This window comes from Heloderma suspectum, chromosome 4 (assembly GCF_057233095.1).
Source record: "Heloderma suspectum isolate Gila_16-S chromosome 4, 16-S_ref, whole genome shotgun sequence".
Lineage (NCBI taxonomy): Eukaryota > Metazoa > Chordata > Lepidosauria > Squamata > Helodermatidae > Heloderma > Heloderma suspectum.
The window spans coordinates 63,955,580-63,981,082 of record NC_139461.1 but is presented as its reverse complement, the minus strand read 5'-3'; the positions used below and the strand labels follow the sequence as shown (position 1 = coordinate 63,981,082).

The 25,503-nt window shown below is 41.5% G+C and overlaps 2 protein-coding genes across 7 annotated transcripts in view; one reads left to right on the top strand and one right to left on the bottom strand.

Moving 5' to 3' along the window:
* The first annotated feature begins 10 nt into the window (after positions 1-10).
* On the top strand, positions 11-24,376 carry SDCBP (syndecan binding protein). 3 transcript variants are annotated; one of them, XM_084849481.1, is made up of 9 exons: positions 11-162; positions 12,846-12,911; positions 16,613-16,691; positions 17,957-18,066; positions 19,984-20,142; positions 20,732-20,907; positions 21,102-21,273; positions 22,540-22,631; positions 23,384-24,376. In XM_084849481.1, the coding sequence occupies exons 2-9, from the start codon at positions 12,861-12,863 to the stop codon at positions 23,436-23,438; spliced, it is 894 nt and encodes a 297-aa protein (XP_084705607.1). In that variant the 5' UTR covers positions 11-162; positions 12,846-12,860; the 3' UTR covers positions 23,439-24,376. The 3 variants fall into 3 exon arrangements, with proteins under 3 accessions (XP_084705607.1, XP_084705610.1, XP_084705609.1); XM_084849484.1 differs by lacking the exon at positions 11-162 and adding an exon at positions 454-752 and having other exon boundaries at positions 23,384-24,371; XM_084849483.1 differs by lacking the exon at positions 11-162 and adding an exon at positions 587-778 and having other exon boundaries at positions 23,384-24,371.
* The window catches only part of NSMAF (neutral sphingomyelinase activation associated factor), a 56,378-nt gene continuing 54,263 nt past the window's right edge, over positions 23,389-25,503 (bottom strand). For all 4 annotated transcript variants that reach the window (XM_084849468.1, XM_084849466.1, XM_084849465.1 and 1 more), the window contains one exon: positions 23,389-25,046. In XM_084849468.1, the coding sequence (XP_084705594.1) occupies positions 24,952-25,046 (95 nt within the window). In that variant the 3' untranslated portion in view covers positions 23,389-24,951. The remainder of the gene's footprint in view (positions 25,047-25,503) is intronic.

Here is a 25,503-nt window from a genome sequence, read left to right as displayed (position 1 = left end):
GAGCCCTGATGGGGGCGCATGCGCGTAAGGCTCCCCTCCAGCTGGTTGTGCTTAGTCCTCCTCCGCTCCACAGAGGCACCGCCAGGACCTGAGGAAAGAGCCTCCGCCTCGGAGTCGTCCCTGCGCTTAACGGTCTGGGAGTTGAGGCCGTCGCCCCGTTCGGTGAGCACCTTGTCCCTCAGGGGACGGTATGAGAGACAGCGGGGCAGGCAGGGGAGGCCGAAGCGGAGTGGGCCGGCTTGCCTTGCCTTCTTCGGGGGCCTTGGACGGTGTGAGGGGGCGGCTTCCTTCTTCCTCAAGAAAGAGGACGGGAGCTGAGGGTCGGGCCCGCCCGGGAAAGAACGCCCCTTGACCGGAGCTGCAGCCCCTCAAGGGCGAGGAAAGCGCACTTTCCACATGCTCAGAGGCACGCCTTGGTTGCCGTTTCACACGCTCGCTTCTGGGCTACACAGCGGGCTCTGCGGCTTAGAATCCCAAGGAAAGGGCCGCGCCCTGGTTTGTGGGCCTGTTTCTTCCCTCCTCGCCTGGGGGGGCGGGAAATGCCGGGCGGGAATCGGAGCCCCTCTTCTGAGTCTCGCGAGGGAGGGAGGGAGGGAGGAGGGGAGCAACTTGGCTGGACTCCCAGGCTTTGGAGCGACGCTGCGGGGGGAGCGTTGGTAACCCAGGCCTGGCTGGCTTCCCGCGGCGCTGGGCGGAGACCGAGGCTGAGTGATGGAGGGAGGGAAACGGGGTGATCGAGGAGGCGGCTTTGGGTGGGTGTCGCTTTTTCTAAAGCTCGGTAAGGAAAGGGGCTGGGTGGGGGGGGGGAATGCGATGACGAAGGAATGAAGACTCGGTTACGTCGGTTTCGTTACGTAGGATGTTTGCTTAAAGGTGGGAGAAGGAAGTAGTTCTAATTTTGTGGGCGGCACGGTATCTTTTCCACTCCTGCGGCTATGTCAACAGGATCTGCCCGATTTTTTAAAAAAGCAAATTAAGAGGGGATCCAACTATTATATTGTGACTTCTGCTTTGATGGAGTCCCAACTTAGTTTGTTTTAATACATACGTTATCTGTCATCTTTCTGTGTATTCCGCGCGGAGATAGCTTTAGTATAAATGCTAATATCGCGATCCTGTGCATGTTTTGTTCGGAAGTAAGCCCCACTGTGTTTAATGTTTACTTCCTAGTAAAGGTGTTGAGAATTACAGCCTTAGAGATCCCAAGTTGTCATTTCCAAATGCAAATCTAGATGAGACAAATTCAAGCTCCTTGAATTAAAAAAACCCACCATTGGCCACTTAATGTTTGCTACCTTCTTTTCCTCCACATTGGGCCACAACGGTTTTGAACTCAAGCATTTTAAAAGCATAAATTGTCAGAGGAACTAGTTGTTTGTAATTGTTTATAGTATTATATATTAGTTTTTGTTTTGTTTTTTAAGCCAAATCAGTGTGTTGTCAGTGCCATATATTTCTGCTTCTTGCTCCTGATGGGAAAAAACCCATCTTAAGCCGTTTTGAAGAGCATTTGATTTAATGGCAGTCTTTTGTTTCCCCTGGCCCTGCTTTAAAGTAAAGTGCTTTGGAATTGGGTTGCACTGTCCAAAGTACTCTACCTGGAAGTAAGTAACACTGATGTGGTTTTCACTGTGTATAATAGGTAGGATCCAATGCTGTCATTCCATTGATGGAACTGAAGCCGCAGAACTGGGAGTGGGGAGATTCCTCCTTCCGCCCTGCAGCCCTTGTGTGCCTTGGAAACATGTGCTGGAGGGCTGGACAGCCCTTGGGAGCAGGTTTCGGTAGAGTACAGAGAGTTGCTGGGGGGAAGGAAGAAAAGTCCCATCTGCTTGCAGACATCTGCTAGTGCAACATTGGATTTAAGCCAATATATGGTGTTTCTGGGTAAGTTTATAATGGGGTTTGCTACTGGTATATGGCTGATATTCCTGAGATTTCAGGCCAGCTGTGTTAGTGGGTTTTGGAGTGGTTCAGCCTTACTGGATTTTAGTAAGGATTTATTCTGTATTTAAAGCAGGGGTGGGCAACTTGTAGCCCTCCACATGTTTTGTACTATAACTCCTATTATCCCTAGCCAACATAGCCAATGCTAAGAGAAGATGGAAATTGTAAGCCAAACCATATGGAAGGCCTCAAGTTCCCCACCCCTGATTTAAAGCATTTTTGCCCCACTTTCCAGCCAAAAAGGCTCTCAGGGCATCTTTAAAGTTCCATAAAAACACCCAAGACAGCCCCTGACCCCTCAGGCTTACTATCTTGTGGTCTCTTTTTTATATTTTAAAAATATACATGAATTTGTATATATCCATATCAATGCATACATATAAAATGCATAGATATGAAAATACAACTTTCTAGCAATTATACATAGGCTTCAACAAAAGCAGAACAGATAACCAAATAGGTATTCATTTGAAGGTGGTAAAATAAGCCTATATGCCATATATGCCTATGTAGAAGACACATCACAAAAGGAAAAGGGGATGAGGAGGGGAAAAGCAAACTATGGGTGCAATCCTATGCATGTTTAGACAGAAAAAGTCCTACTTCCTGGGAACTTCCTGGGAACTGTATGGCTTTTTTCTATCTAAGCATGAATAGGATTGCACTGTTAGGCACAAGTTCCTAGAATCATAGAATAGTCAGGTTGGAGGAGGCCTATAAAACCATCGAGTTCAACCCCTTGCTTAATGCAGGAATCTAAGTCAAAGCATCCCTGACAGATGGCTGTCCAGCGTCGTCTTGAATGCCACCAGTGTGGGATTGCCCACTACCTCCCTAGGTCATTGGTTCCATTTGTCATATTGCTGTAACAGTCAGGATGCTTTTCCTGATGTTCAGCCGGAATCTGGCTTCCTGCCACTTGAGCCCGTTATTCCGTGTCCTGCACTCTGGAATGATGGTGAAGAGATCCTGGCCTTTCTCTCTGTGACAACCTTTCACGTCCTTGAAGAGCACTATCCTATCTCCCCTCAGTCTTCTCTTCTCAAGGCTGAACATGCCCAGCTCTTTCAATCTTTCCTCATAGGGCTTTGTTTCCAGTGCCCTGATCATCTTCGTTGCCCTCCTCTGAACCCTCTCCAGTTTGTCTGCGTCCTTAAAGTGCAGTGCCCAGAACTGGACACAGTACTCCAGATGAGGCCTAACCAGTGCTCAGTAGAGGGGAACTAGTACTTCCCGGGATTTGGAAGCTATGCTTTTATTACTGTAGCCCAAAATAGCATTTACCTTTTTTGCAGCCACATCGCATTGTTGGCTCATATTCAGCTTGTGATCTACAACAATTCCAAGATCCTTCCCGCTTGTAGTATTGTTGAGCCAAGTATCCCCCATCTTGTAACTGTGCATTTGGTTTCTTTTTCCTAGGTGCAGAACTTGGCATTTATCCCTATTAAATTTCATTCTGTTGTTTTCAGCCCAGTGCTCCAGTCTATCCAGATCACTTTGAATTCTGTTTCTGTCTTCCAGGGCATTAGCTTTCTCACCCAATTTTGTGTCATCTGCAGATCTGATCAGCATTCCCTGTACCTCCTCCTCCAAGTCATTAATAAAATTGTTGAAGAGCACTGGGCCGAGGACTGAGCCCTGCGGTACCCTGCTCGTTACTTCTCCCCAGTTTGAGAAGATCCTATTGATAAGCACTCTTTGAGTCTGACGGTGGATCCCCCTGATCGTTGTTTCATCTAGCCCACTTTTAGCTAGTTTGCTCATCAGGATATCATGGGACATTTTGTCGAAAGCTTTGCTGAAGTCAAGGTATATGATGTCCACAGCATTCCCACAGTCCACAAAGGAAGTTACCTGATAAAAAAATAAGATCAGATTCATCTGGCAGGATTTGTTCTTGTCACATCCATGTTGGCTTTTAGTAATCACTGCATTGTTTTCAAGATGCTTACAGATGGATTTCTTTATCATCTGCTCCAGAATTTTCCCAAGGATTGATGTCAGACTGACTGGTCTGCAGTTCCCAGGTTCCTCCTTTTCGAAGAGAGGGACAGAATTAGCCCTCCTCCAATCATCTGGCACTTGCCCTGTCCTCCATGATTTCTCAAAGAGAATAGACAGCAGTTCTGAGAGTTCTTCTGCCAGTTCCTTTATTACTCTAGGATGCAGTTCATCTGGCCCTGGAGATTTCAACTCATTCTAAGTAATTAGGTGTTCCTTGACCATATGCCTATCGATCTCAAGCTGCAATCCTGCCCCTTCAGCCTGTACTTTGCCTTTGACAAGGGGCTCATAGACCCTCTTTTGGGAGAAGACTGAGCCAAAGTAGGAGTTGAGCACTTCTGCCTTTTCTTTGCATCTGTTATCATTTTGCCATCCTTATTTAATAGTTGAACCACCATTTCTTTCCTCTGTCCTTTACTATGCATGTATCTGAAGAAAGCCTTTTTGTTGCTTTTTAGCATCCCCCGCTAACCTCAGCTCGTCCTCAGCTTTAGCCTTCCTGACGCCATCCCTGCAATTCTGTGCTACCTGCCTGTACTGTTCCTTTGTTGCTTGGCCTTCCTTCCACTTCCTGTATGCATCCTTTTTTGTTTTCAGGTCATCTCTAAGCTTTTTGTGAAGCCACATTGGCTTCTTCTGTTGTCTTCCACCTTTTTTTTTCTTGTTGGAATTGTTTGTAATTTTGCCTTTAGAAATTCTTTTTTTTTTTAAACTCCCACCCATCTTGGACTCCTTTTCTCATTAGAGTCACTTACCATGGGACTTATCATTGTTCTGAGTTTATTAAAATTGGCTTTCCTAAAATCCAGGTTACACATTTGGCTACACTCGGCTTTTGCTTCCTTTAGAACCAAGAACTCAAGTATAACATGGGCACTTTCCCCCAGAGTTCCTGTAACTGCTACTTTATCCGCTAAGTCATCTCTGTTGGTTAGGATCAAGTCAAGGATAGCTGATCCTCTAGTTCCTTCCTCTACTTTCTGTAGGAGGACATTTGTACTGCCCCGCCTTTGGGAGATGAGAGGGGAGAACAGGGCCATCCCACCAGCCCTGCTGACAGTCTACCTAATTCTTTTTTATCCTCTCCCCATTGCCTTTTCCTTGTGTGTTATGTCTTTTTTAGATTGTAAGCCTGCGGGTAAGGACTGTCTTCTTTGTTCAGTGATTGTAAGCCGCTCCGGGAGCCTTTTTTGGCTGAGGAGTGGGATAAAAATACAATAAATAAATCAGGGAAATTGAAATCCCCCATTACTACTAACTACATCATGCTTCTTTGAAACACTGGCAATTTGCTTTTCAAAAGTTTCATCCTTGTCTTCTCCTTGATTGGGTGGCCGGTAGTAGACTCTGACCACCATGTTCCTTTTATTCTTTGCTCCATTTATTTTAACCCAGATGCTTTCAATGGGGTTACCAAGCTCATCCTCCTGTATTTCCGTGCAGAGGTTCATATTTTTAACATATAGTGCAACTCCACCTCCCTTTGTGTTCTTTTTTACCCTTTTTGAACAAGTTATATCCTTCAATTGCTGTATTCCAGTCATGAGAATCATCCCACTAAGTTTCAGTTACACCTATCAAGTCATGATAGGTGTAACTGAATACAGGATTCTGTTACACCTATCATGAATACAGTGTATTCCCCTCCTGTATTAACAGTTCAAGTTAGTTCTGTTTGTTTCCCATAGTCTGGGCATTAGTATATGGACATCGAAGATCATGTGCTTTGTAGTCTGGCTTTCTTCCTACATGTTTCTGAAGGCTATTATTGGGTGCTATTAGAGCTGTTCTCTCCGTTGTGGTGCATGAGCCTTCATCCTTAGTTACCCCCAACTTTACATCTCCCTCCCTCATAAGATTCAGTTTAAAGCCCTCTTGATGAAGTTCTTCATGCTGTGGCCAAACACATTCTCTCAGCCTTTGTGAGGTGCAACCCATCCCTTGCCAACAGTCCATCTTCCAGGAAATATAGCCCATGGTTCCAGAATCCAAATCTCTCACACCAGCACCACCTTCATAGCCAGTCATTCACCCAGAGTATTTTTCTTTCCTTTTCGATCCCTCTTCTAACTACTGGGATGGATGAGAAAACTATCTGGGCCCCAAAGTTCTTGAGTTTCCTTCCCAAAGCTTCAAAGTCTGAAGTGATTTCTTCGTAGCTCTGCTTGGCAGTATCATTTGCTCCCACATGGATGAGAAGAAAGGGATTCCTGTCAGTGGGCTTTATGAGTGCAGGCAACCCTTCAGTCACGTCTCTAATCCATCCTCCCAGGAGAGAGCATACCCGGTGAGTCCATGGGTCTTTGCGACTTGCTTGGGTTTCGATCCCACACAGCAAGGAGTCTCCCACTCTTCTCTTCTTGTTGTTGTTGGCCTTGGTTTCATCGCCTCTGCTTGGTTGACCTTCAGTCTCTTGCTTGCTCTCATGCAGGTTCCCCTGTAATTCTTCCTCCGCAGGCTGTCCTCCAGTCTCATCCTCAGGTACCTGGAAACAGTTCCATAGTTCCAGTGTTTCCACTGGTGTACCGTGGCTTCTGCTCCTAACTATCACCCTTTTCCAAGGAGTATCCTCTACTTCATTTTTGCTCACCTCAACATTTTCCTCTTCTAGGTTTGTTCTCCAGATATTGTCCTAGCAACATGAGAACACAGCTTTATTCTGCCACCCCTTTCTGTTTAAAACTATGAATTATGTGATAAATAGTCTGAACTATTATTTTCATCATCCAGGGCAAACCATTGTACTGTTTTGCTACTCTCTGTGATTCTCTTCTTGCAGACCCCAATAAACATCTAAGACTACTGGTCAGTTTTAGCAAGTAGCATTGTAAAGAAATTGCAAGAAAATCAAGGCTGGAATCTAGGGATGTTGGAGAAATCTTCAATGGATTCAAATGAATTCGGATTTCTGTGAATCCACCTGCAGATTCTGTAGAGAACCAGATTTTTCTGAGTCATTTGGATTCCATAGACTTGTGGGTTGGGGGGGCGGGTGTTGCATTAATTTTTATTAGTGCTAACTTGCATTAACTAATGCACATTTGAATAAGTGCGCATTAATGCTAATACAAATTAGCGCAAGTAGAACGAAATTCTGGTGAAAACAGTTCCAATTCTGTCAGTGAGGGGATAACAGAATGAAAGATGCCTGACAGTCTACGAAACGCAGATGGAACGGATTTAACAAAATACATATATCCTTATTGGCATCTAATTCTTCTGCTTTGAAACTCTTAAGGCAAGCCACCTGTAATTTTCTGGACACCCACCCACATCCCTTCTAAAAATTGGTGTTACTTAGGCCATTTTCCAGTCCTCTGACATAGAGATGATTTTCGGGATGTGTTACTAGGGATGTCCGTCGTGGGGAAATCTGGCCTTCTTGGGACTCGATGGATTTCCCCAGAGCCCTCAGCTCAGCTTGCATTCACGAGCCAAGCCATGGGCCTCCAGCCAGAACTCATGGATTTCCACTTTATTTTTTTTATAAAAATGGCAAGATGTGCAAATAACTTGGGCAACTTACAGCTGTAATTAGTGTAATTTGCGCAAACTGCATCCAGAAAGTGCTTATTGATGTGCAAATTGTGGCCAACACTGGCAGGGAGAGCAGGGAAGTTGCACACAGTGGCGGCAATGCTGCCACTGTTGCTGCTGCCGTGCGCAACTCTCCTGCTCTCGATAAGAGGACCGGCAGGAAGAGAGGGAGGGTTGTGCATGGCAGTGGAAGTTCAAGAGCTGACCCGACTTGCACACGTAGAGTTGGGCCAACTTGCAGGCTGATGAGTCAGAGTCTGGGGGTGGGGCAAGTTGCAGAAAGCTCAGTGGATTTCACCCCCACCCCCCAGACAGAATCCTCCAACAACCCTACACGTTACATACTTTTGTTTGAGGATCAGCAATTTCACTTTGAGCTCTATGAATTCTTGGATGGACATCATCTGGATCCAGTGATTTATTTGTTTTCGATTTGTCAATAAGGTTTAGAACTTCATTTCTTTTCACCACTATTTGCCTCAGTTCCTCAGACTTCATTCCTGAAAATGTCAGTTCAGACAAGTATTTGCTGTACATCCCCTAGACTAAAGACGGATCTAACTAATTTATCCAGCTTCTCTGCAATATCCTTATACTCCTTTAGTGCTCCTTTACCCCCATCATCTAACTGCCCAACTGCTTCCCTAGCCAGTTTCCTGCTTCTGATGTATTTAATTTTTGTAATTTAATGTTAGTGATATGCACCTCAGTTTTTTGCATTCATTATCTGCTTGCATTTCTTTTGTGCAAGTTTTTGATTTTGCTCACCTTGTATGGGTACAACATCCATTTCCTGAAGAAAGCTGCCTTTTCTCCAATACTTTCCTTGACACTGTTCATTATGCTACTGACCTCTTTGAATTGATGGTACCTTCTAGCTGACCTTCTATGATTGTGGTTTTCAGTAAACCCCAAGCATTCTGGAGTGATTTGACTATCTTGACTTTCCCTTTCAACTTTCTCCTCATTCTTGAGGCGTCTCTTTTGAAGTTAAATGTGACTGCATTGGACTTCCTTGGCAATTTCCCACTTACATCTAAATTAAATTTGATAGCAGTGTGGTTACCGCTGACATTGAGGATGTCATACATTGTCTTGATAGCCTTGTAGATAGTGCTGGGGTGAACCAAAGACATGGGGAAATGTAGATGTGGGTTCCTGGAAGCTTGTAGCACTATGGAGAGGAGTGAAATATTGGCAAATCTTTGAGGATCTTGATCTCCTTGGATATACTGGCTTTGTGTTTTTGCAGGAGCGAAGGCTCTGGCCAGTTGCCAGATATCTCCTTGGTTACATGCAAATCCTGAAATATTTTAAGAGCTTGGTTTTTAACGAGAACATAATTGCTTTTCTGTCCAAAAAATCTAATGTTAATAATAAGGTTAAGTTGGTATGCGATACATAAACAAGGTTATTTTGAGTAGGTATTTGTTGTTGTTGTTCAGTCGTTCAGTCGTGTCCGACTCTTCGTGACCCCATGGACCATAGCACGCCAGGCCTTCCTGTCCTGCGTTCTCTCCCAGAGCGTGCTCAAGTTCATATTCATTGCATCCGTGATGCTATCTAGCCATCTCATCCTCTGCCGTCCCCTTCTCCTTTTGCCTTCAGTCTTTCCCAGCATCAGGGTCTTTTCCAGGGAGTTTTCTCTTCGCATTAGGTGGCCAAAATATTGGAGCTTCAGCTTCATTATCTGTCCTTCCAATGAGCAGTCAGGGTTGATTTCCTTTAGGATGGACTGATTTGACCTCCTTGCAGTCCAGGGGACTCGTAAGAGTCTTCTCCAGCACCACAGTTCGAAAGCATCAATTCTTCGGCGCTCAGCCTTCCTTATAGTCCAGCTCTCACAGCCATACATTACTACTGGGAAAACCATAGCTTTGATTAGACGGACCTTTGTCGGCAAGGTGATGTCTCTGCTTCTTACTATGCTGTCTAGGTTGGCCATAGCTTTCCTCCCAAGGAGCAAGCGTCTTTTAATTTCATGGCTACAGTCACCGTCTGCGGTGATCTTGGAGCCCAAGAAAGTAAAATCTGTCACTGCTTCCATTTCTTCCCCTTCTATATGCCAGGAAGTGATAGGGCCAGATGCCATGATCTTGGTTTTTTTAATTTGGAGTTTCAAACTAGCTTTTGCACTCTCCTCTTTCACCCTCAACAAGAGGCTCTTGAGATCCTCTTCGCTTTCTGCCATTAGGGTGGTATTGTCTGCATATCGGAGGTTGTTGATAATTCTCCCGGCAATCTTAATTCCGACCTCTGATTCATCCAACCCGGCATTTCTCATGATGTACTCTGCATATAAGTTAAATAAGCAGGGTGACAATATGCAGCCTTGTCGTACTCCTTTCCCAATTTTGAACCAATCGGTTGTTCCATGTCTGGTTCTTACTGTTGCTTCTTGACCCTCGTACAGGTTTCTCAGGAGACAGGTAAGGTGGTCTGGTACTCCCATCTCTTTAAGAATTTGCCACAGTTGGTTGTGATCCACACAATCAAAGGCTTTAGCGTAGTCAATGAAGCAGAAATAGACGTTTTTCTGGAATTCTCTTGCTTTCTCCATGATGCAGCGAATGTTGGCGATTTGATCTCTAGTTCCTCTGCCTCTTCGAAACCCAGCTTGTACTTCCGGTAGTTCTCGGTTCGCATACTGCTGAAGCCTAGCTTGTAGGATTTTGAGCATCACCTTGCTGGCATGTGAAATGAGCGCAATTGTGCGGTAGTTTGAACAATCTTTGGCGTTGCCCTTCTTTGGAATTGGAATGTAAACTGACCTTTTCCAGTCTTGTGGCCACTGTTGAGTGTTCCAGATTTGTTGGCATATTGAATGCAGCACTTTAACAGCATCATCTTTTAGGATTTTAAATAGCTCGGCTGGAATACTGTCATCTCCGCTAGCTTTGTTGTTAGTAATGCTTCCTAAGGCCCACTTGACTTCACTCTCTAGGATGTCCGGCTCAAGTTCAGTGACCGCATTATCATAGCTATCAGGGACATTCAGATCTTTCCTGTATAGTTCTTCTGTGTATTCTTGCCACCTCTTCTTAATCTCATCTGCTTCTGTTAGGTCCCTGCCTTCTTTGTCCTTTATCATGCCCATCTTTGCACAAAACGTTCCCTTGAGATCTCCAATTTTCTTGAAGAGATCTCTAGTCTTTCCCATTCTGTTGTTTTCCTCGATTTCTTTGCATTGTTCATTTAAGAAGGCCTTCTTGTCTCTCCTTGCTATTCTCTGGAACTCTGCATTCAGTTGGGTATATCTTCCCCTTTCTCCCTTGCTTTTCGCTTCCCTTCTTTCCTCAGCTACTTGTAAAGCCTCATCAGACAGCCACTTTGCTTTCTTGCATTTCTTTTTCTTTGGGACGGATTTCGTTGCTGCCTCCTGAACAATGTTACGGACCTCCGTCCATAGTTCCTCAGGCACTCTGTCTATCAGGTCTAATCCCTGAAATCTATTCCTCACCTCCACTGTATATTCATAAGGGATATGATTTAGGTCATACCTGAACGGTTTAGTGGTTTTCCCGACGTTCTTCAATTGAAGCCGAAATTTTGCAAGAAGCAGCTCATGATCTGAGCCACAGTCAGCTCCAGGTCTTGTTTTTACTGACTGTATGGAGCTTCTCCATCTTTGGCTGCAAAGGACATAATCAATCTGATTTCAATATTGACCATCTGGTGATGTCCATGTGTAGAGTCGCCTCTTGTGCTGTTGGAAAAGAGTGTTTGCTATGATCAGCATGTTCTCTTGGCAAAACTCTATTAGCTTTTGTTCTGCTTCATTTTGTACACCAAGGCCATGCCTGCCTGTTATCCCGGTGATTTCTTGACTTCCTACTTTAGCATTCCAATCCCCTATGATGAAGAGGACATCTTTTTGGGGTGTTAGTTCTAGAAGGTGTTGTAGGTCTTCATAGAACCGATCAACCTCAGCTTCTTCGGCCTCAGTGGTTGGGGCATAGACTTGAATTACTGTGATGTTGAATGGTTTGCCTTGGATTCGTACTGAGATCATTCTATCATTTTTGAGATTGTACCCCAGTACTGCTTTTCCCACCCTTTTGTTGACTATAAGTGCTACTCCATTTCTTCTAAGGGTTTCTTGCCCAGAATAGTAGATATGATGGTCACCTGAATTAAATTCGCCCATGCCTGTCCATTTTAGTTCGCTGATTCCCAAGATGTTGATGTTCAATCTTGCCATCGCATGTTTGACCACCTCCAGCTTACCTTGATTCATTGATCTGACATTCCAGGTTCCTAAACAATATTGTTCTTTACAGCATCGGATTTTCTTTTCACCACCAGACACATCCACAGCTGAGTGTCCTTTCGGGTTTGGCCCAGCCGCTTCACTCTTTCTGGCGCTACTTGGAAATACCCTCTGCTCTTCCCCAGTAGCATATTGGACACCTTAGGGGCTCATCTTCCGGCGACATCTCTTTTAGCCTTGTGATACGTTCCATGGGGTTTTCTTGGCAAGAATACTGGAGTGGGTTGCCATTTCCTTCTCCAGTGGACCACATTTTGTCAGAACTCTCTGCCATGACCTGTCCGTCTTGGGTGGCCCTGCACGGCATAGCTTATGGCTTCACTGAGTTAAGCAAGCCCCTTCGCCACAACAAGGCAGTGATCCATGAAGGGGCTGAGTAGGTATAGTCATACTTAAATGTGCCTATTTTTTTTTTTTAATGGCTTTTGGAATTCTTCTCTTGTTCTTTCTTATCTTCACTATATCTATCCCAGCACATGAGAGAAATCACTGCCTTTTTCCCAGGTTATCTGCACATGCTGGAGGACTTGAGATACAGGAAGGCTTTGTTGTGAACACAAATTGAGCTGGCCTGGTGGCCAGCAAGTATGCCAATCATGATCAGATAAGTTTTTTGCAAGGTGTTAAGGGTGTGTATCTTTCTTTCTGCTCCTGTAGAGAAGGGAAGAGACAATATTGTCCAATAACCTATCGGAGAACAAAGTTTGGAAGGAGTGGAGAAGAAGGTTCAGATGTTTTAAACTACAACTCATATAAGTTCAATGGGGAGTTGTAGTCCAAAACTTCTTGAGGATACCAGGTTACCTATTCCTGGTACAGACACTTGTCTGATAGTAAGTCCTGGTGAACACAATTGAAGTTGCTTCTGAATGAACATGTTTGGGATGGTGCTGTTATTTGCCAAGTACACAGATGTGACTTGTAGAATTATTCAGTATCAAGCAAAAATGTATAGAAATTTTAAAGGCCTAATCCCAAATGCAGCTGAGTCAATCAATCCATGCCTTTTTTTTTAATTGCATCCAAAATGAACATGAAGATGTTCAGTTGGCTCAAAACTCTTATATATCTATTTTTCCTCTAGTGAAATTGTGTGAAAATGTCACTGTATCCTTCCCTAGAAGATTTGAAGGTGGACAAAGTAATTCAGGTATGTCAAAATATATTTCATCCGGGAAATTATTATTATTTTGTTAAAGATAAAAACTGTAATAGTTTGAAGATTCCATTTCTGAAATAGGTTTCACTGTAGATTCTAGATTAGGAGATAAAAATATTCTTGTATGAATGTTAGCTTTAATTCATGTATGTTGAATAAGTGTTGTTGCAATGATTATTCCAGGTCCAGCGCCCTAACAGCTTAGGCTTGCCCAAGTATATGTATACACCCAGTAAAGAAACTCTGACTTAATATTACTTTTGAAATTCACTCTGAAAATTAATCATGCAGTATTAATCATGCAGATATTTAAGAAGCACAATTCTAAAACTGCTTAGGGGAGCAATCCTGTGTCCCCTAGACAGCATCTGGGGGAGATAGGATTTTTCCAGGCTTGGATCCAGGAAACTGTACTCCCCTCCCCCTCATAGCCAGCATGGAGAGAACCACACCAACTGCTTCTCCACGCTTGTAAAATGGAGCATTGAGATAGAGAAAAGGGGGGTGTTCCCAAGGGAGGGGCGGAGAGGAGACTAGAGCAGCATTCCTGTGATCTTTCCTATGGCTGCCCCAGCCTCCTTCCCTTCTCCTCCCCGAAGCCTCTTCTAGATGGGTGAAATCACCCGTCTAACTAAAATGCAGACATGCAGGCACAAGGCACCTCCCTTTCTGCATAGGATACTCATAAGCCTTCGAGTTTGGGGGGTTTTGAGTACCAAGGGCACAACCCATAGGATTGTGCCCTAAGTCTACAGAATTAAGTAACTGCATGGTTTTTTTGAGTCTAGCCTATGAGTTTAGATATCAGACAAACCTCTGGGTATTTCAGTATGCTTCCAATCAACTTTGTGATGGTCAGATGTAATAATATTAAGGAAACGCAAAGGTAACTAAGGAATAAGGTAGAGTTAGGAACAGAAGTTCTTTTGCTTGCCTAGTTTATGAGTTGGTAGGGATAATTATTTGCAGTGTGTATTTGTTTCCAATACTATAAAGTTGAATCGAATACGGCTGTGTAACACCTCCACCATTATTTCCAAGTTCATTGATCTTGAGAGCAGTTACCCCTAAGCAGGGTGGATTGATTTAAATTGGGTTTCCCATTTTGAAATTAATACATTTTGTGACCAAGCAAGTATTCTAACTCATTACTCTGAACATTAGAACATATTGGTTCAAATAATCTGGTGGCAAACGCCTTAAGAGTTTTAAAGGTCAGCATACATTGGGCCGGGAGTAAACAATGAAGCTGATATAAGGTTAGTGTAGTTTGCTCTGAGCACTTTGATCCCATAAGCATCTGGATGGCTGTATTCTGAAGCTTCTGAATGGCAGACCCTACGTAAAGTACCTTATAGAAGTCTAGTCTGGATGTAACCAGCACATGAGTAACTGAAGGTAAGGTCCATTGTTCCTAGATTGGATTGCAGCTGGCATACCAGCCTAAACTGGTAAAAGGCTTTCCTAGCTACTGCCACCTGTGCTTCCACAGGTAGCCCCAGGTCCAGGAGGACCCCAAGCTGCAAATGCTGTCTTTCAGGTGGGGTGCAACCCTTCCAGAACTGGTTGTACACCTCCATCCAGACCAGTCAACTTCTCCACCTCCAGTACCTCTATGTTGTTTGGATTCAGTTTTAGCTTGTTAGGTTCAACCATCCCAAACTGCCTCCAAACACCTGTTTAAGACTTCCCCAACCTCCCTGGGATTAGAAAGTGGAAATTGTGTTTTCCCATGATTTTCTTTACACTGAAAACAGCCTAAGTCCAGTTTTATGTTAAGTTCAGATTTCATTTTAAACCATGTTATTTTTTTAAAATGGCAACTTCTTAGAGAGGAGCTACATCAGTTATAAAAATAAAAAAACAGATTTTTATCCCCTCTGCTACTAAATGTGCATAGGACTCCATTGTTACTGCACTTTCATTGTCAAACTGGCAGGAACTCTCAGTGTGAATGCCACTTACAACAGCAGATCACGAAGAAGTACTGAATAACAATTGGATAGCTGTATAATAACTGAGTCAGGGTACAATCCTGTGACCGCTAGACAGTGGCTAGACGGCCATAGGATTGGTCGATTTCCAGGAACTGACCTCAGAGCCTGCACTTGGGAGGTCGGTTCCCAGAGAACCCCCTCCCCTGCCGCCTTGTAGGCAGTGTAGATCATCCACGGGCTCTGCACTCATAAGAGCAACGTGGAGCGGGGGGGGAAGGGGGTGTTCCCGGGGGTGGGAGTTTGTAAATGCCAGTAGAACACTTCCTATGTGTAGTCCGGCCTCCCAACCCCGTGCTCCAACGTCCTGCTGAAATCAGCCATCTAGCCACAGATGCAGGGCGGCTGGAGCGTGGAGGAGACGATCCCTTACAGGCTTCTCCAGCCGTGCATTGGATAGGCAGTTGCCTCTGAGTTTGGAGGCGGCCATCTATAGGGTGCAATCTTATGCATGTTTAGATAGGAAAGAAGTCCTACAATTGCCAGCATTCCCCAGCTAGCATAAGTTGTAGGACTTTTTTTTTAAATCTAAATGTGCATAGGATTGCATCCTAAAACCATCAGGAGCTTAGATTCTACTTTATGATTGTGTGTGTGCATGATCATATCCTTATACCTGGTTTTGTGCCCTTTGGACAAATTATTAATTTGGAGGCTATATTGGGTAGCTGATTGACCCTTTTCGTAGTATTGAATTTTAATATTTCCATCTTTATTTCTTAGAATTTTGATTTGCTCCACAATTGTGTTCTAGTTAGATTACTTAGCAGTTCAGTAGAGGAATCTATCTACCTTTGAAACTCTGTCAGCCTATAAAAATATAATATTCTGAAGAAAATTCCTAAGTTCAGAAGTTCTGTACTTTATGTGCAAAAGCCGTTTAGTGACTCTTCTTGGACAGCCTGATCCTATAGATTGGCTATTTATACAGTACAGTGACTATAGCAGCTGTACTCTGAAGGAAAAGTTCAGTGCCTGGCGAGCAGCACAGAGCCATCTATGTTTGCTGAGCTTACTATGCATATTCTTTTAATGTGTGTACCATAATGCAGATTTACAAGAATATTGGGTGCTCATGTAGCCTCTAGGATGACATATGTAGTGCTGTGAAAGTATTCTTAGGCAGCACAGAGATAGATGTGGGACCAGAGATCAGGACTGTCTCAACAGCAGTGATGGATGCTGCTTTTGCTGGGCAGTAGGCAAATCCTGTATCTGGGACGTTTGAACTTTACTTTATGATGTCAAGCAGAACTTGAAGGATAGGATCAGGCTGGTATATAGTAGTGGTTAGAGCCAAACTAGATACAATATAGGAGAAGGTATTGAGACTAAGATCTCCTGTGGGGTTTTTTGTTTATGTGGTAAGGGAACCACTGCTGGGAGGGGAGGGTTAATAATTTTCCCTTACAACTTGCCTAATCAAATTATAGCCGAACATGGCTGCACTGAAATTAACTAAACAAATGTGGAGATGTTTTATTGTGGAACTCTTACATCATGTCTGGTTTAGCCCTTAGAGACGTGCTTCCTTAAACCAAGTTTGTCTTGCACAGTTAGTGAGATCAATGCAAATGCTCACTTAACCCAAACATGATTTAGCTATACACTATTCTTTAACAAATCAGATGAGAACACTGTATTTCCTGCAGTTTAAATAAACTTCGTAAAGAGTGTTTTACTTTTCTTCCTGTGTAGGCCCAAACATCTTTTGCTTCAAACCCAGCCAACCCAGCAATTTTATCTGAAGCCTCAGCCCCCATCCTCCAAGATGGAAGTAAGTTACTATATGGAAAAATGTAAGAAGCGGGTGGGTGGGCAGGGGAATAATATGTCTCTCAAAAATGCATTCTTCTACATATTTAATGAGGCTAGATGTAAGATCCAAAGGACAGAAAACAAGTTTTAGCAACATTAATTGCGCAGTTCTTGACATAGCATACATTTAAATGATTTCAAAGGGACTCTTAAGTGTTTGAAGACTTGTAGTCATTATATATATTTCTCTTGTTGAGATCTTACCTTTTATTTACATCACGGGTGTTGAACCTCAGGCCCATAGGCCAAATCTGGCCCTCCAGTGTTCCCCAGATGGCCCTGCCCCCTTCTCCCAACTGCCATTAGCTCGGTGGTTTCTTGGCTTTTGCACATTGTTTTCCCATTCTAAAAGGTTGAAATACCTCTTCTAAGGCTTAGTAAGAACTTTAAACTAAAATATGCTGGGATTTTGGACCTTACCTTCTTTTGCTTTCAGAACTGTCCACCACTGTAATGTGGCACCTGAGAGCTTCTCTGAAATTGTATTCAGCCCTTGGGTGAAAGAGGTTCAACTCCTCTAATTTACACACTCCAAATGTATGCGTGTTTCCCAGAGATGCATGAATGAGCAGAGATTGCAGAGAAGGCTGGGTGGGATATAGCTAAAGCTAGTGGTGATCTAGTTAGTATTTCAAAACAAAGGAACTATACAGGTTTTAATCCTTAAAACGAAAGAAGCCTGGTATATTGTGTGAACTTCTCCACTATACTCTCGTATTTGGAAAATATTATACTACTACCTTTGCTGTATAAAACTGGAATTGGTTTTCTTGAGCTTTTCTGGGAATGGTGTGTCTGGTATATATAAACATACTGCTGTAAAGTGAATTAAACTGAGCTGAATGCTTATATAATCAGCCTGGAATTTGAGAACACTTGGAAATGGGATAGTATGGCATCGATTCCATGCCTTGCAACTTGATTTTCCAGTAGTAGCCAATTCTCTCCACCATAGTGGGGCTCAGTAGAAGGGAAGACATGCTGTTCAGGGATCTGAATAAATATTTATAAAATATCTGAATAAATAAGTAAATGCAGCATCTTTAAGTGCAGCAGTAAGTTTCTATATGTTCTAAGGGAAGGATGGGATTGCTCAAGACTGAGACTTGCTCTTGATTTCACCGTGTGTACAAGCGAGGGCAAAGATATAATCTCAGCAGGCCCATGAGGATGATGATAGTTTATTGCTTATTGTGTTTTGGGTTTTTTTTTTACCTTCTATAGACTTATATCCCAAATTGTATCCTGAACTTTCCCAGTATATGGGTCTAGTCCTGAATGAAGAAGAGATACAAAGAGACTTGGCGATGGTTCCTGCTGCAAATTCTCAGGGGGTAGGTGTCAGACCAGTGAGCGCTATTTCTTTTTCGTTTCCTTGAGTTTTTTTTTCTTGGTTTATTTTATTTTTTAAAAAACAAAACACAACAACAGAAACACAACAACAATACACATACACTAAAATATCTCTTTAAGATTGTAAGATATCTACCTTTGGCTCCCCTTACACAACAAATGCTTATTATTATTATTATTATTCTCTGGTTCTTGACTTAGTTGCATATCATACACTGAGTTCACAGACATTATCTCCTATCTCCTAATTTTAACAACAGAAAAAAGAGAATCAACCATTTCAAAGTTCAGAATCCACATACATAGATATCATTTTTCTCTATTTCTTATACAAATTCTATAAAAGGTTTCCAGTTTAACATAAATTTAGTTGTTGACCCTTCTTTGATTATAATGGTAAGTTTTGCCATCTCTGCCAGCTCCATCATTATCATGATCCACTCGCTCAAAATTGGCATTGTTTCATTCTTCTACTTTTGTGCATAAAATAACCTTGCAGCCGTTGTCATGTAGAGAAAGAGGGTTCCCCCCTTCTCTTTTACATGTTTATCTGTTAGTCACAATAAAAAAGTTTCTGGCTTTAGTTCTATAGTAGTCTTTAATACTCTTTGAGCTAAAGACTGTATACATTTCCAAAATGTTTTAGCTTTTTTCCAAGTCCACCATAAATGATAAATCGTTTCCTCTTGGTCTTCACATTTCCAACATTTTCCAGAAACACCTTTATACATTTTAGACAATTTAAACAGTGACATATACCATCTATACATCATCTTATAAAAGTTCTCTTTAAGACTTGTACATAAAGTAAATTTTAAATCTTTTCCCCACGTATTTTCCCACTCTTCCATTGATATATTATGACCAGCATTTTGTGCCCATTTTATCATACAATCTTTTACTTGTTCATCCTCTGTCTCATACCTTAACAGTAATTTATACAGTTTAGCAATAACATGTTCATCATTTGTACACAGTGCTTTTTCAAACTCAGATTCTGTTTGTTCAGATCCACCATTTTTCACATCTATTTTAAACCTTTAAGTTGCAAATATGAAAACCACTGACATACATGACCTTCTTCCAATAAGCTTTCCCTTGATTTTAATTTATATTCCCCTTGTGACAGTTCCAGTAAATCATTATATCTTATCCATTTATGCGTACTATCAAATTCTCTTCTATGCATTGCTTCTTGTGAAGATATCCAACGTGGTATTTTTTGATAGAACCTTAATTTATTTTCTTTTTTTCGGCTTGCAGTGATAAACTCTTCACCTACTTTTTAATTAATTTAATATTTGGTATCTTATTTCTTAATATGGGTTTCTTGTAAGCATATTATATCTTGTTTCAATTTTTGTAAATAGTAAAATATTTTCTTTCTCTTTTTAGGAGCATTCGCCCCATTAATGTTCCAAGTTAAAAATTTATAATCCATTTTTTAGAAAATACAAGATTAAGGTACTTTACCTGTTGCACCCTGAGTGCTGTCCTCTTCTTGTACATCAGGTTGTAAGTCTGTCCAATCCTTTCCATAAGTTCGAAGGAATGTTTCCTTGAGTTTTGAGGACTAAATTACTTTTTAAAAGCAAGATGCATGCTTCTGTTGACACCCCCCCCCCCCAGCCTTTTCCCTCTTTAGGATTCTGGAAAAGCAAGAACAGAAATACCTCTCTATGCAGAAGTACCTACTCTTCCATAAAAGTGCTCTGCTGAAACAATAGATGTGTGTGCCCAGCTGAAACTACTCCAGTCCTGTGACTGCTGTAGTTGTTCAGAAACTGTTGTCTTGGAATCTCTCACTCATGAATCTGTCCCTTTTAGATCAAAGGCCTGTAAATGAGATTAGACTGCCATTGTTTTTAATCTATTTACATAAATTTTCTCTCCTTCAGCTTGTTGCAAGGCCTTCTGCAGTAAATTACATGGTGGCTCCGGTAACTGGAAATGATGTTGGAATTCGTAGAGCAGAAATTAAGCAAGGAATCCGTGAAATAATCTTGTGTAAAGATCAGGATGGAAAAATTGGTCTTCGTCTTAAATCAGTGGACAATGTATGTATAATATCCTGTATGCTATTTTGACCCATTAACTTCAGCTATCTAGAGTTGAAAAAGGAGATGTTAAAGAATTGCTAATCCAAGTGTGGTTGAATTTTGTATGCTTCACAGTTTTCTTAATGGTCTGTTAATCTACTACATCATCTTTAGTAGATCACCTAGCATACTATTTACTTAACCATTGAATGTTTTAATATGAATAACTGCTATAAGGGAGGCAACACATTTTTAAAGGAGTTAATTGCATTACATTTATGAGAAGATAAAAGAGAAAGTTGTTAGCATTCTTAAATGGAGTCTTTTCACAGATAACAAAAAGCTGATTATACTACTGATAAGAGAGACCAATATTGGCTGAATATATTTTACTAGAATTTTTTTAAGACTGAAAAATGTTCATTGAACCAGAATATATAGCAGCATTAGTGAAAACTCAGGACTTAAAAAAAAGAAAAGTGGTAGCTGTTTGCAAATGCACATGTGCTGTGTTGTTCCCTACGTTTCTGTTGCGTGTTTTTTAATGTGTTGGATGCTTACTGGATGTTTTGTTTATCTTAACGTGCAAATGTGTTTGGTTTTTTAGGGTATGTTTGTTCAGTTGGTTCAGGCAAATTCTCCAGCATCACTGGCTGGTTTGCGGTTTGGGGACCAAGTTCTGCAAATCAGCGGTGAAAACTGTGCAGGATGGAGTTCTGATAAAGCTCATAAAGTTCTGAAGCAGGCACCTGGAGAGAGAATTTCAATGATTATTCGTGACAGGTAACGCTGTGCATCTGTTAATGACTATTTTGTGGGTTTGTTAGTTGAGTGTGTATAAGTTCGTTCTCTGTGTTAAACTTCAAATCACAGTCTCATGTGACTAGCTGACATGGGACTAATCAGTCTGTATAATTGGCGACGTACTACATTCAGTAAATATTCTAGAAAATGAGTTCTAAACATTTTTTGCATAGGCCTTTTGGACGAACTATTACCATGCACAAGGACAGCACAGGACATGTTGGCTTTATATTCAAAAATGGAAAGATAACTTCAATAGTAAAAGACAGTTCTGCTGCTAGAAATGGACTTCTGACAGAACACAACATTTGTGAAATTAATGGACAGAATGTAATTGGCCTGAAGGTGAGTAGCATGTTCCCTTTAAATATATGTAAACATTGTCTTCTGGAGAAGATAGGTAATATTCTGCTAAGTTAACAAGGTATATGTGAAAGCATTTCTACATAATTCTAATTCCTGTTGACAGTGGTCATGATCCCATGATGTTACCTGTATGGAACATGTCTCAATTGTCCAGTGGAGTTGGCATGTAAGAGAGATTAGGAAATCTGTATTACTGCAGATGGCCAGTAATGTATGTAATCCTCAGGACTATGTTCATTTAATCCTGCACCATTAATCTACATGATTTTCAGCTTTTAACACAAGGGAGCAGCATCAGTCATTTCATCTGTTGTGGTGAAGCAAACTTCTGCCTTTATTGGGGTTGTTCACTGCCACCTTCCTGGCAGCTACTACCATGCCCGTTTGCTGTTCCCATGCTGTTCCCAAAGAGCTTCCACGATAGCAAAAGCATCGTGGGCAGTATCCAATACTGTCACTGAAGCAAGCAGAAACGTTCAGTTCTGTAAGGGCGCAGATCAGCGGAGCTCACCAGCCTTATTCCAGAAATGAGTATTTCTGCTCATTTTCAGGATTACCTTTAGAACCACTAATTTCCTGTTGTGCAAGTGGTGGATTCCATGAGCACAGTGGGACCAGCGGAGGCAGCGCAGCAGTACTGGATATTGTCCCATGTTCTGTTTGCCTAGCAGGGCATTCTGATTGCTAGAGTTTTGTAGATGAGTTAGACTCTTACTCTTCTGGCTAGTAAAAGGAAATAACTAGAGCCACATGTTCAGTTGCCTAATAGTGGCTATACATATGACATTTGCCTCCAGACTTAATCATACTTAGAGTGGACCCATAGAAATTACTCATAACTAAAGTCCCATTGATTTCACTGGATCCAACCCTTTATCTCTAATACTAGTCCCCTGCTAGCCTTGGAGATCCTGTAGCTTCCAGCAAGAGGACAATAATGGCAGCAATAGGGCATAAGCTGTGCTCCAAATATGGGTCTGCACCTGGTTACTGGATAGCTGTAGGTAAGAGGTGGCCAGATGAGTGCTAAATGACAATGCTGGGTTAACTGCTGTCCAGAATTTAGTCCTGTTTTAATCAGCTGACTATAATTTACTTGTGTTTGTATGTGCATTTTATTTAAAGCATTTATATCTACCTCCTCAGTATAGCTCAAGCTTTATTGATAACAATCAATGTTATCACTACAATTTAGCTGGGCACTAAGGTTCTCGCAATTCATGACTTCTGTGTCTTGATCAACAGGATTCCCAAATTGCAGATATATTGACAAGTGCTGGAAATGTAGTGACCATCACAATCATGCCTTCCCAGATTTTTGAACACATAATAAAGAGGTATGTGTAAAATACTTTATTTATTGCACGTAGCTTACTTAAAGAGCCTATCTTGTGAAAGCATGGAACACAGGCTGAGCATACTTTGCATTGTCTCCAGAATAAACAACGTAAATAAAAATGTGTAAAACACATCTGAGTTGGAAATTACATCTAATACAAATTAGATCCAACTTAACCTAATACAAAATTGGAACGTACCTAACAAAATTAGTGGAGAACTTGAGTATAGAAATTGAAAGTACTCAAGTGACAGTTTGGATAGAAATTTCAAAGCAGGCAAATCCCACCAAGCTTAAGCATTTCTAAGTGCTCTTGATTTTAATGAGATTTAAGCATGTGCCCATTGTTCAAGGGTATATTAAAAAGAGTACATAATCTATCTTGATATAAGCCTCATCCACATAGTGGCAGCAAAGAAGACGTTCATGTTACACTCCTCCACTGGTAGAAGTTTCCTTACAGTATAAGGAAGCTTCTATCAGTGGACGACTTTAGTATGAATGCAGTCTTTGCTGCCAGTATGTGGATTGGGAAGCTGCTGCAAGTTTTGTCAGCAAGTATTTTTCCTACATAGAGATTAGGAAATGTCTGTTTGCTTCAGCACTGAGAGAGTTTAAAGCACATGTGGTCTTTGTACCATCTGACCTCACTGTTTTGTTCACCTAGATTTGGTATTCTTGTGGCTTTGGAATGTATGCCTATTCCATTATTCTGTTAACAATTATTAAAGATTAATTCTTTTTTTCCAGGATGGCTTCAAGCATTATGAAAAGCCTAATGGATCACACCATCCCTGAAGTCTAACATTTCTTTTGGTTGCATCTGCAATGAAAACACTGCTAAACCTGGGCTACTATTTACTCTGCAACATTTACGTTCTGCACATGAGCCTTTCTTTAAAGCCAAGATGAAATGCTGCATTAAGCATTTGCATTATGCTATGGCTGGGAATGTCCAATCCAACACATTACCTTGTTCAAACTATGAATTTTGTAGCCTTATTCTAGTTTGACAAAACAAGCTGTATGCTTTTTTCATAGGGTTATAGTTCAACACTTTCTATAAGCCATTGGAATAGAAGAAAACTAATGTATCTTGCAAGTGTTAGTATTTGCTATCTGTGATTCGAGTATACTGCTGCTCTTTGTACTTTTTGAGATAAATTAGTTTTTCTACTACCCTTCTGTCTGCAAGGATATTTACAATTATGACTTGTAGTGCTAGTTATCTGGTTCTAATAATCTTGTTTACAAAAGCATGCCAGTTAAGCTGAGCATAGCTAGTATTTATCATTCCATAGACATTTTAAATAGTAAGATGTACACATGACCATTTAGGTTTGTCTTACTGCTCTTACGAAGTCGTTATCATATGCTTATATTCTGTTGCCTTAACCATCTTAAATCAGAAATAAAGTTGAAAAAACATTCATTTTTTAAATGGCACACTGCACTGACTAATATCTCTAAATTCCCCTCTCTGTTGACAGTGTGATCCAGTGCAAATGAGTGGGCTGGAGTGGAGGGTGCTTTGCTTCTGCCATGTGAAGTTATGACCCCTAATGTTGGAGCAGAGAGTCCAGTCTGTTACTTGTGTATTGGCTTCAGACCTTTGGTTAGGGAAAGGGGAGTACTGTGACTGGCCTGCAGATCTCCAAGTTGTGATTACTGTATGGTTGAACCATCAGATTATTATCTTGATTCCTTGACTCCCTGAGCATTAAAGTTACTTTACCTAAAAGCATTGTAGCGTAGTTACTCTGGAACTGACTTGAAAACGGTAGTTCTTTATAGCAAACAGAGACTTTAGATTTAACAGCTTAGTGCTGTTTGTTGTAGCAGGAGAATCTGATGCTATTCAAATGATTTTAAATATCTTGTAAAGCTATCAGTGGTCATTGTAAGGGATATTTCTGTAAGAATATTGGCCAGCTGGACATAAGGTAGGAAGACTTTGAAGTGAAGCATTTAATGAATGAGCAGACTAAATTCAGGGAAAGGGTAAAGCCTATTTTGGCTAATAGATACTGTTCATTCCTATGTGGGTTACTATTATCACAAGTTACAACATCTTTGGTTACAGAAAAATAAGTCTTTATTTTCAGCTGAATATATAGGCAAACATCCCAAACGGAAATTACATCCATGAACAAATAAGTGCATACTGTACTCTGACATTGTAATATTTGAGATTTCAGCTAGAGGCAACCAAAGCTCTTTATCTGAGCCACAGCAGGCATCATTACATGTGGGTACGGTCCTTTTAAAAGTTTACTTTAAAATATTTTGAACATTGATATGTTTGAGGGGGAAGGCACTTAGTACTGCTGTTTCCAGAACATGACTTGTCTGTCTTCCCCACCAGTGATTATACTGCTGCATTGCTCATTCATCCACATACAAGTTACAGCACCTAAGGAGGAGACAGATGTAGGTCAGACACACTGGCTTGATTATTATTTGTGATCATCCTTATCACACTGCTAGATTTCACCCTAAACATCTACAGCTATAGTTCACACCCTACTGCAGTTATAGGATGGTTACAGATGTAGATGATACCTATAGGCCATCATTGAGAAGAAGTTAGGTCACAGCTACAACTAACTTTCAGGATTAAGGCCTTCAGCTACACAATCAGCTTTCACAGATTCTAGCACTGCACTTATAAAATCTACATTTTGAAAAGCAGATTCTGGTGTTTAGTTTGACATACTTTAAGTATGACTAATCAAAACCCAGGCAAAGGCAATGCAAAATATAAGCAAGCTCAACTTTCAAACGTTAGGTTCTATGGGACAAAGTACAGCAAGGTATGAATTCACTCAAAAATGCACCTTATCCTAACCACTTATTGCCTGGCATAGCAA